This window comes from Brachyhypopomus gauderio, chromosome 1, assembly GCF_052324685.1.
Source record: "Brachyhypopomus gauderio isolate BG-103 chromosome 1, BGAUD_0.2, whole genome shotgun sequence".
Taxonomy (NCBI): domain Eukaryota; kingdom Metazoa; phylum Chordata; class Actinopteri; order Gymnotiformes; family Hypopomidae; genus Brachyhypopomus; species Brachyhypopomus gauderio.
The window spans coordinates 50,054,128-50,066,583 of NC_135211.1; the positions used below are offsets into that span (position 1 = coordinate 50,054,128).

The window sequence follows — 12,456 nt, forward strand, 5'->3', positions numbered from 1 at the left end:
GCTGCCCGACGCGGGATTCGAACCGCCATTGTCCACATGAATTGTGGCTGGGAGCACCTTGCTCTACCCATTGAGCTAATGGGCCTGACCCGATTACAGGCTCAACTTTAGCTCTTTTGAGGAAAAGAATGACCTTTGCATCAGCATGCATGTTCAGCATGGAAAATGAAAATATTCACAGTACAACCATTTGTGGTGGTTTGTACCAAGTTTGGAGTTATTTGGGCAATCGGTGTGGGCAGGAGAGTTTTTTGGCCGTTATAGCGCCACCTAGGTGTGCATGTCTGCCAAAATGTATGTGCAGGTCTAGACACCCAATAGGTACATGTGTGTGTAATTTGGAGTGAATACGTGAAAGCATGCCTGAGATACAGCAGATTATGTGGATTTTTGGCGAAGAATTTTTTTACCTTTGACTTGTGAGGCATGTGGCCACGCCCATGTGTGGAAATGTGCACTTTTGCTCTGCTAGAATCAAAGTTCAGACTCTTCTGAACATTTTGATACCACATATGTGCATGTATGTGAAAAATCCAGGGACTAGTTCGCGCTCAAAAATGTGTGTGTATTTGCATATTATGCAAATTAGCTCGAAATGTAAGGGGCGGAGCTAATGGCTTCAAATTTATTTTTTGTAGAATGGAAGATGACTGATCAGATGCAATTGGAATTTTTTGTTTATGACATGCGGTGTAGGCATGACAATTTTTTGCGCTCTATAGCGCCACCTATGGGCGGATCGAGCTGGCGTGTTGCGCCTGAGTAGCAGAGAGGAGTACTACAAGTTGGCCAAAGGAGAAGTCTGTAGGTGTTACGGATTAGGCTGCATGATGCATTTTAGCGGACTGAAAGCTGATTGGTCGATAGCGGCGGCCATATTGGACATATGATGGTGCAGGTCAAGGACCTGTGCCGTAGGTGCATATAGATGATGCGCACCAAGTTTGGAGTTATTTGGCCAATCGGTGTGGGCAGGAGAGTTTTTTGGCCGTTATAGCGCCACCTAGGTGTGCATGTCTGCCAAAATGTATGTGCAGGTGTAGACACCCAATAGGTGCATGTATGTGAAATTTGGTGTGAATACGTGAAAGCATGCCTGAGATATAGCAGAATATGTGTATTTTTGGCGAAGGATTTTTTGACCTTTGACTTGTGAGGCATGTGGCCACGCCCATGAGCAGAAATGTGCACTTTTGCTCTGCTAGAATCAAAGTTCAGACTCTTGTGAGCGCCTGGATACCACATATGTGCATGTATGTGAAAAATCCAGGGACTAGTTCGCGCTCAAAAATGTGTGCGTATTTGCATGTTATGCAAATTAGCTCGACATGTAAGGGGCGGAGCATATGGCTTCAATGGAACTTTTTTTAGATGAGCTCATGCCTGATCAGATGCAGTTTGAATTTTATCTCTAGGACATACGGTGTAGGAGAAACACCTGTGTAAACTTTTTCATGCGATTTTGTGCGCTATAGCGCCACCTATGGTCGGATCGGGCTGGCGTGTTGCGCCTGAGTAGCGGAGAGGAGTACTACAAGTTGGCCAAAGGAGAAGTCTGTAGGTCTTACGGTTTAGGCTGCACAACGCGTTTTAGCGGAGAAAAAGAATAATAATAATAATAATAATAATAATAATAATAATAATCGGAACAAATACAATAGGGTTCCAGCACCACTGGTGCTTGGACCCCTAATAATATAGCCGCAAGCGGCGATTGGCGGGTTCACACAAAAAAAGGCAAAAAAGCCCAAAGGGTCTTTTAGACCAACAAATTGGCCTCTTGGCCTCAATAGGCAAAAAGAAGCCCAATAGGTCATTTAGACCCAAAAGTGAATAGAAGCTGTTTGAGTGGAAAAAATGCATAAGTAAATCAATGTGACAAAACATTCAATTCAACTGAGGCACTAAAGGCCCAAAAGGATCAAAATAATGTGTATTGGCAAAATGATTCAGATCACAGAACTAAATCACATGCTGAGATCAGCTTTGTGTGCGTTTGTGTGGTGTTTCATGTGAGCAATTGTTTTCAGTCAGTTTCGGTGTTTGGCCACTAGATGGAGCCCAAGTACTATGATACTGATATCTCATTAATCTCAGTAATGCAATGACATTTTGGTGAATTAAAAGGTTCATTTCTGGTCAGGCAGTGCACTTTTTGTTATGAGATGTAATTGCAATGTTATAGATCTCATTGATCTGAATCATACAAGCCCCATTACTTGTCTGTATTCTGCATAACAAGATTGCTGCGTGAGTTTTTATGATTTCTCAGGTTTTTGGGTACTGTAGCGCCTCCGACAGGCCAATTTGAACCAAACTTGGCCTACCTCACAAGGACCTCAGTGTATAAAAGCCTTTCAAATTGGGAGTTGATCACTTACATGGTTTATGAGTTATAGCAATAAAGGTCATTTATGGCATGGCCAGAAGGATATAATGGAAAAATTGACCAATCAGACAAATAAAAATGCAACATTTTTTCCTTATTTAGTTAACTACAGTGTCTACAGATTATGCCTATGCCATTTTTGCCATCATTGGATCAAATTCCTAGGACTAGTTCTTAAAGAGCTATTTTCAAACAATTGATGAATGTGACAAAAGTATGCATTTTTTAATAGGACTTGTAATTGCAAAGTTGTCAGGTCTACTGCAAGGTATAAAAAGAAACAAGTTGCATGTTCCTAAGTGAAAATTTGGAGGAGTTATGCATGATTTTCACAAATAGCGCCACCTAGTGGCCAAATGTTTCAACACTGCACAGTATGACACATAGTCCTGGGATATGCACAGTGATGAGGTTTCATGTTGATTGGCCAATGGTAAGTCTGTCAAATGGCCAATTAATTCAAATAAAAATTAATTGGCTCATGGCGGCCATGTTTTTTGAGTGATGAGGTCATCATTGTGTGCCTTGATACTACTTGGGCCCCTGATGATGCCTGTAAAGTTTGGGCTTGATGTGACTAATGGTTTCTGAGAAACAAATTTCCCCATGTTATAGCGCCCCCTATTGGACAATCGTGGCCAGCTTTGACCTGTGACCTCTGAGTCATGTGCCCTAACAACTGATAAATTTTCATAAAGATAGGTCAAAGCATTGCTGAGATATAGCTGCTGAAGTGAATTTGGCCACGCCTCAGAGCTATTGATTGACATGTCACAACGACACTGTATGCAAATGTAACAATTTTGTTCAAATTTATTGATAATGAGATTCTTCTGAATATTTTGACACCAAGATTGAACAAATCCGATGAAAAACCAGGGACTAGTATAAAAAAGTAGGTTTTGCATATTATGCAAATTAGCAAAAAATCTAAGTAGGCGGAGCTTAATGGTTCTTGAGGCTTTTTTGTTTGTCTGGAGCCAAGGAATGCACCTGAAGTGGAATTTTGTTTCTAGGACCTACGGGGTGGGAGATATGGACCAAAACGCAAAATGCTGCGCTATAGCGCCACCATCAGGCCAATGTGGGTCTCTGTACTTTAGCACGGTCCCGCAAACAGACTACACCAGTCTGCCAAGTTTGGTCTCCCTGGGCCTTACGGTCTAGGCTGCAGTATGCGTTTTATGCGGAGAAAAATAATAATAAATATAGCCGCAAGCGGCGATTGGCGGGTTCACACAAAAAAAGGCAAAAAAGCCCAAAAGGTCTTTTAGACTAACAAATTGGCCTCTTGGCCTCAACAGGCAAAAAGAAGCCCAATAGGTCCTTTAGACCCAAAAGTGAATAGAAGCTGTTTGAGTGGAAAAAATGCACAAATAAATCAATGTGACAAAACATTCAATTCAACTGAGGCACTAAAGGCCCAAAAGGATCAAAATAATGTGTATTGGCAAAATGATTCAGATCACAGAACTAAATCACATGCTGAGATCAGCTTTGTGTGTGTTTGTGTGGTGTTTCATGTGAGCAATAGTTTTCAGTCAGTTCTGGTGTTTGGCCACTAGATGGAGCCCAAGTACTACCATACTGATATCTCATTAATCTCAGTAATGTAATAGGACATTTTGGTGAAATAAAAGGTTCATTTCTGGTCAGGCAGTGCACTTTTTGTTATGAGATGTAATTGCAATGTTATAGACCTCATTGATCTGAATCATACAAGCCCCATTACTTGTCTGTATTCTGCATAAGAGCATTGCTGCATGAGTTTTTATGATTTCTTAGGTTTTTAGGTACTGTAGCGCCCCCGACAGGCCAATGTGAACCAAACGTGGCCTACCTCACAAGGACCTCAGTGTATAAAAGCCTTTCAAATTGGGAGTTGATCACTTACATGGTTTATGAGTTATAGCAATAAAGGTCATTTATGGCATGGCCAGAAGGATATAATGGAAAAATTGACCAATCAGAAAAATATAAATGCAACATTTTTTCCATATTTAGTTAACTACAGTGTCTACAGATTATGCCTATGCCATTTTTGCCATCATTGGATCAAATTCCAAGGACTAGTTCTTAAAGAGCTATTTTCAAATAATTGATGAATGTGACAAAAGTATGCATTTTTTAATAGGACTTGTAATTGCAAAGTTGTCAGGCGTACTGCAAGGACTCAAAAGAATCAAGCGGCATGTTCCTAAGTGAAAATTTGGAGGAGTTATGCATGATTTTCACAAATAGCGCCACCTAGTGGCCAAATGTTTCAAAACTGCACAGCATGACACATAGTCCTGAGAAATGCACAGTGGTGAGGTTTCATGTTGATTGGGCAATAGTAAGTCTATCAAATGGCCAATTAGGTCAAATCAAAATTAATTGGCTCATGGCGGCCATGTTTTTTGAGTGATGATGTCATCATTGTGTCCCTTGATACCAATTAGGCCCCTGATGATGCCTGTAAAGTTTTGGCTTGATGTGACTAATGGTTTCTGAGAAACAGTTTTTCCCATGTTATAGCGCCCCCTATTGGACAATCTGGCTCAGCTTTGACGTGTGACCTCAGAGTCATGTGCCCTAACAACTGATAAATTTTCATGAAGATTGGTCAAAGCGTTGCTGAGATCTAGCTGCTGAAGTAAATTTGGCCACGCCTCAGAGCTATTGATTGACATGTCACAACGACAATGTATGCAAATGTAACAATTTTGTTCAAATTTATTGATAATGAGATTCTTCTGAATATTTTGACACCAAGATTGAAGAAATCCGATGAAAAACCAGGGACTAGTATAAAAAAGTAGGTTTTGCATAATATGCAAATTAGCAAAAAATCTAAGTAGGCGGAGCTTAATGGTTCTTGAGGCTTTTTTGTTTGTCTAGAGCCAAGGAATGCACCTGAAGTGGAATTTTGTTTCTAGGACCTACGGGGTGGGAGATATGGACCAAAACGCAAAATGCTGCGCTATAGCGCCACCATCAGGCCAATGTGGGTCTCTGTACTTTAGCACGGTCCCGCAAACAGACTACACCAGTCTGCCAAGTTTGGTCTCCCTGGGCCTTACGGTTTAGGCTGCAGTATGCGTTTTATCCGGAGAAAAATAATAATAATAATAAGAAGAAAAAAATATAGCCGCAAGCGGCGATTGGCGGGTTCACACAAAAAAAGGCAAAAAAGCCCAAAGGGTCTTTTAGACAAACAAATTTGCCTCTTGGCCTCAATAGGCAAAAAGAAGCCCAGTAGGTCCTTTAGACCCAAAAGTGAATAGAAGCTGTTTGAGTGGAAAAAATGCATAAGTAAATCAATGTGACAAAACATTCAATTCAACTGAGGCACTAAAGGCCCAAAAGGATCAAAATAATGTGTATTGGCAAAATGATTCAGATCACAGAACTAAATCACATGCTGAGATCAGCTTTGTGTGCGTTTGTGTGGTGTTTCATGTGAGCAATTGTTTTCAGTCAGTTTCGGTGTTTGGCCACTAGATGGAGCCCAAGTACTATCATACTGATATCTCATTAATCTCAGTAATGCAATGACATTTTGGTGAATTAAAAGGTTCATTTCTGGTCAGGCAGTGCACTTTTTGTTATGAGATGTAATTGCAATGTTATAGACCTCATTGATCTGAATCATACAAGCCCCATTACTTGTCTGTATTCTGCATAACAAGATTGCTGCGTGAGTTTTTATGATTTCTCAGGTTTTTGGGTACTGTAGCGCCTCCGACAGGCCAATTTGAACCAAACTTGGCCTACCTCACAAGGACCTCAGTCTATAAAAGCCTTTCAAATTTGGAGTTGATCACTTACATGGTTTATGAGTTATAGCAATAAAGGTCATTTATGGCATGGCCAGAAGGATATAATGGAAAAATTGACCAATCAGACAAATAAAAATGCAACATTTTTTCCTTATTTAGTTAACTACAGTGTCTACAGATTATGCTTATGCCATTTTTGACATCATTGGATCAAATTCCTAGGACTAGTTCTTAAAGAGCTATTTTCAAACAATTGATGAATGTGACAAAAGTATGCATTTTTTAATAGGACTTGTAATAGCAAAGTTGTCAGGTCTACTGCAAGGTATAAAATGAAACAAGTTGCATGTTCCTAAGTGAAAATTTGGAGGAGTTATGTATGATTTTCACAAATAGCGCCACCTAGTGGCCAAATGTTTCAACACTGCACAGTATGACACATAGTCCTGGGATATGTACAGTGATGAGGTTTCATGTTGATTGGCCAATGGTAAGTCTGTCAAATGGCCAATTAATTCAAATAAAAATTAATTGGCTCATGGCGGCCATGTTTTTTGAGTGATGAGGTCATCATTGTGTGCCTTGATACCACTTGGGCCCCTGATGATGCCTGTAAATTTTGGGCTTGATGTGACTAATGGTTTCTGAGAAACAAATTTCCCCATGTTATAGCGCCCCCTATTGGACAATCGTGGCCAGCTTTGACCTGTGACCTCTGAGTCATGTGCCCTAACAACTGATAAATTTTCATAAAGATAGGTCAAAGCATTGCTGAGATATAGCTGCTGAAGTCAATTTGGCCACGCCTCAGAGCTATTGATTGACATGTGACAACCAGACGGTATACCAATGTCACAGTTTTGTTGATGTTCCTTGATAATGAGATTCTTGTGAATATTTTGACACCAAGATTGTGGTGATCAGATGAAAAACCAGGGACTAGTATAAAAAAGTAGGTTTTGCATATTATGCAAATTAGCAAAAAATCTAAGTAGGCGGAGCTTAATGGTTCTTGAGGCTTTTTTGTTTGTCTGGAGCCAAGGAATGCACCTGAAGTGGAATTTTGTGTCTAGGACCTACGGGGTGGGAGATATGAATCCAAACGCAAAATGCTGCGCTATAGCGCCACCATGAGGCCAATTTGGGTGTCTGTACTTAAGCACGGTCCCGCAAACAGACTACACCAGTCTGCCAAGTTTGGTCTCCCTGCGCCTTGCGGTTTAGGCTGCAGTATGCGTTTTATGCGGAGAAAAATAATAATAATAATAAGAAAGAAAAATCCGAGCAATAACAATAGGTTTCCCACACTATGTGTGTGAACCCTAAAAAGAAGAAAAATTCGAGCAATTACAATAGGTTTCCCACACTACGTGTGTGAACCCTAATAATAAGAAAGAAAAATCCGAGCAATAACAATAGGTTTCCCACACTATGTGTGTGAACCCTAATAAGAAAGAAAAATCCGAGCAATAACAATAGGTTTCCCACACTATGTGTGTGAACCCTAAAAAAAAAAAAAAAAAGAAGAAAAATTCGAGCAATTACAATAGGTTTCCCACACTACGTGTGTGAACCCTAATAAGAAAGAAGAAAAATCCGAGCAATTACAATAGGTTTCCCACACTATGTGTGTGAACCCTAATAATAAAGAAAGAAGAAAAAACCTAACAATAACAATAGGTTTCCCACACTACGTGTGTGAACCCTAAATATAGATATTTTGGGAATCAGTGTCCAAACAAGGGTACCGTACGTGTGAAATCGAATATTTGACAGCAAATTGTGCAAAAACTGGACCACATACAGGCAACTTATTTATTACTTCAACATTGCCACTGGAAGTATTTTGAAACATAAAACATAGATCAGCCTTCTTCTACTCCATCCATGAGATAATGACAGGTGAAAATGACTCTTAGTTGATTTTTTTTTCCAAATTTGGGATTTTTTTCTATTGACACAACACAACTTACAGCACCAGAAAGTACATAAAGTATACAAGTTACTAAACATACCAAAAAAATTCAGCCTTCTAGCTGTAATAGTTTTAGAGATATTCACATTCAAATATTGCTATTTAGCCACTTTCGCAAAAGATGCGTCTTTACAAAAACGGCTGTAACTCTTGAAATATCGAACATGGAACAGAAATACTTTGGATTTTCCCATGAAACATATCTGCCTACTAAATGGGGAAAGTTTGAAGGGATTCTGAGATGGTCAATCTAAATTTTGGTTGATTTGACATGGAATGACCCATGTGTGTGTGTAAGTGTATCTCTGCTAGCTATTATTACCACATAAGGACATTCATGTAAAAAGTAAACAGGACAAGGTAGTTACTCGAGTATAAGGGCTTCACTGATTTTATTAGGAAACTGCTAAAATGGAATGACATGTAACTGTGCTGTCTCTAAAAAGTGTCCTTGTCATTTGTTGTTCTATATAAATGGTCTGTTTTCTTCACAGTTTCACAGGCCAGAGGATTCTGGAGTGTGACGCTCCAGAGAGTTCAGCTGAGCCACAGTGTTCAGTCCAGCACAGAGTCCAACAAGGATCAGGTACTTGGGATCCTGACCTATGACCAATGTTCCTCATATCAAGTTTAACCGGACTACAACTCCTATTGCAGCAAGCGTAACCCAGCATGTTTGCACTAAAACCTTTTCTCTGTATTTCAACTGCAATCCCAGTGGTGTAGACACTATGATGGTGTCCACACAAGAGATTTGGTTTTCATTCTCTGTGTTTGAAGTATTTGATATTGTGCCATGCTCTGTTGGTCAAATCAAGGTCCAAATATAGCCATATTCTCTGTGTTTACTAATACTACTACACCTGTGAGTGTTCACACTTGATTGTTGGGGAATTGTTTTTGGTGAGGTGAAGGTTTATGAACGTCTTAACACACCACAGTGGAAGACCTTTTCCTCTCATTTCCCTAATTAGCCCTTCTCTATAACCAAAATCACCCTGTAGTGAGTTGTGTGACATATCACTGCAAATGATGCACTGCTGCCCTTAGTGGTTCCAGCAAACTACTTATATACTAAATGTTTATGTATCATTTAATCCCTCAACAATAGGTGAGTGTTTTTATACCTACAATTCATCCTTATTACGCTTACATTTACATTTACGGCATTTAGCAGATGCTCTTATCCAGAGCGACTTACAAAAGTGCTTTACATCTGATCACAGAATTCATCTTAGGTAATTGTATGGATAGGCCAGAATTTAAAATACCATTGAGTCAGACTACTGCTAAACTACAGGAGTCAATGTCATTACCTAGTATTTTGCAAGTTAAATGTTTGCCAAGAAGCACAAATAACCATAGACAGACATACAATTTAAGAACAAACTTAAATTGTATTACTGTTTTTTACAGAGCTTGCAGGTGAACAGCAGGCATCGCCATACAAAGAGCTAGATAACTTTGTGCTGACACTGGTGTACAAGGATGGTGTTCAAGGATGTAAGTACATAGACCACAAGCTGAACGATCCCTTCAACATTGCTAAATGAATTGACGTCATTGGATTACATTGACAGGCATCAGGCGCTGGACCTACTTTGTATCCGAGCAACTGCTGGTCTATGACATCGGAAGGTTCCGCTGGTGTCATAATGTGGGCCGTTTCCACAAGAGTAACAACATCATGTGAGTCCTTCAAGGAGATCCTCCTCCCATCTGAAAGTAATGATGATGACACAATCCCTTGTAGCAACAGTGACTAAACAAACTACGGCAGAGTCTGCCTGGCAAAACACACGGGAGATGCTGGGAAACCATTTTAGCATATTTGTTTGTAATAAACAGAACCACTGACTTGCTGAAATTGCTCAGGTCTGTGTATCTTGTGCTTTTTGTTCTTTTCAGAATTGTTGTGGATCTGAAAGAAGAGGTGTGGTATCAGAGGTGTCACGATCCTGAGTGCAGGAGACAGAACTACAGGTCGTCTAGTAAGTACACAAGTTATACCACAGTGCCATTTACAATTACAATGTGGACAAATAGTGCCAATTCCAGCGCAGTCTCATTTTACATCATAATGCCATTTTACATAGCACCAATCCAGAGGTGGGTAGGAACGCGTTACATTTACTCCGTTACATTTACTCAAGTAGCTTTTTGGACAAAAATGTACTTGTAAGAGTAGTTTTAATATGAACGACTTTTACTCTTAATTGAGTAAATATGTGCTGAGAAAAATGCGACTTTTACTCCGTTACAATCGGATTTGCGCCGCGCGCTACCGTTACTTTCGTTTTGTAAATAATTCGTCTTTTCAATGAGAAGACTGACCAACGTCTCGTCACCCGAGTATGAGTGACCAATCAAATGAAGCCGGTCAGTCACGTGATCACATAAGCAAACTTTCTCCACCGGTAGCAAGAAAGTGACAGAAAAACCTACCGAGCATCCCTGACCTCATACAGCCAATGTTCACATTACAAACGTGTAAAAGGACAGCTATATAATGCGCTGTCAGTTGTGTCTGCTAAAACGTGTGGACATTTCAGCCTACAAGAACTCAACATCAAATTTGAGGAAACACGATACGATAAGTTTGCCGTATATATAATTTTGTGTAATGCTATCTCTAAGGTAGGCTATACGTTTGTATGATGTAATTATTAAATGTAACGCAGTGCAATACTAAAAACCAATTCAAAATAGCAATATATGATGATTTAGTTGAACAAAAGTTTGCTACAAATTGGCGTCAAGATGTAGCTACACGTATTGGCTGACAGTCTCATCAGTTAGTGCCTTTGTGGAACACATTAAAGTTAAACACAGGTTTACACACAAGTTAAACATAAAGTTACACAGGTCTAATAATTAGGAACAAACTAAAATACAAATTATTTATAATAAATACATTTTATATATTATATATTTTTATAATAAATTATTTTTGTTATCATTAAAAGTCAGTTTCCAGTAATTCAATTTCCCATGATGTAATTTATTGACACGAGACAGTACTCATGCATTTACTCACTACTTGAGTAGCTTTTTATCAAAGTACTTTTTTACTTTTACTCAAGTAAATTTTTGGATGCATACTTTTACTTTTACTTGAGTAACATTTGGTTCAAGTAACAGTAATTTTACTTGAGTAAAATTGTTGAATACTCTACCCACCTCTGCACCAATCACACGGCGTACATATTTTACATCACAATGCCATTTTACCTTACACCAGTCACACTGCAGACTTATTTTACAGCACAATGCCATTTTACCAATCATGTTGTATTTGGCATCACATTGCTAATTCATCACTAATTCATCTGTCTTGTTTTACTATAATTACAGCTGTCAACCGTGTTTCCTCTGTCATCCACACACTGTTAGCTTGTAGCTTGTATCTTGCTGCTTTTGTTGCATGCAGGTTACCCACTACCACAAGAGGTCAGCATGAGTTATATGTTGAAAGAGGTCAGTCCAGCATAAAAAAAACAACTTACAATAGTAATAATAGTACTAGAAGAAGCTACTGCTGCATTTTGACATAAAGGGATTCTCTCTCCAGGATGAAGAGGATCAGTTGTTCCTGATGGATGAACTGGGAAACATTGAGTTGAGCCAGAGTTCTGCCCCAGCTCCTCCCCCTGGTACGGAGGGCCACAGGGAGCAAGCCGCCTGGCCATCCCAGACAGAGGACACAGAGGACTGGGGGGAGGGTCCTGACGACCCCTTCTATCTAGAGGCCCTGGAGGATGTGGAACGTACCATTGAGGAAAAGGGAGAGATCTCAGATGAGCTCATTATGCAGGCAGTGACTGAAAGCGAAACTAGTTTTCTAAGTTAGTGTTCCAGGAGATGAAATCTACAGATATGGTAAATATACTGTACATGAAGGTGTAACAAAATCTACCCCTCCAAAAGAGGGATATTTACTATGGGAACGACATGTATAATCAAAATGAAAAAATAAAACTGAAGGAATTGCCTCCTGAACTTGTTGTCAGTACAGCCAGTTGGACTTGTGCTGCTCAGTCATTTAACTTAAATGCGTGGTTTTCTTTGCTCTCAAAGTTCCTCAGACACTTCCTGTTATGAAGATGGTCACTGTTGTTTGTAACAACAATGGTGTATTCACCTCTGACAGCCACTTATGAAACTGAAACTAAGTCCACTACCAAGATAAAGCCATTAGAACCATTATTTTGCTACAGTTACCCTCTCAAAATTAAGGATTTTTTGTGGCCATTTCCATATGATACATAATGACAATATTATGATCCTGAAATATGAGGTCCGCATGATGTCATGCCTAAATGTGAGCATAG

General features: G+C 39.5%; 1 protein-coding gene across 1 annotated transcript; it reads left to right on the forward strand.

Moving 5' to 3' along the window:
* Positions 1-8,599: 8,599 nt before the first annotated feature.
* LOC143509991 (DNA-directed primase/polymerase protein-like) lies at positions 8,600-12,050 on the forward strand. The gene is made up of 6 exons (XM_076998968.1): positions 8,600-8,711; positions 9,542-9,628; positions 9,706-9,814; positions 10,034-10,116; positions 11,556-11,602; positions 11,682-12,050. Exons 1-6 carry the CDS (start codon positions 8,600-8,602, stop codon positions 11,973-11,975), a joined length of 732 nt encoding a protein of 243 aa, XP_076855083.1. The 3' UTR covers positions 11,976-12,050.
* The last annotated feature ends 406 nt before the right edge of the window (positions 12,051-12,456 follow it).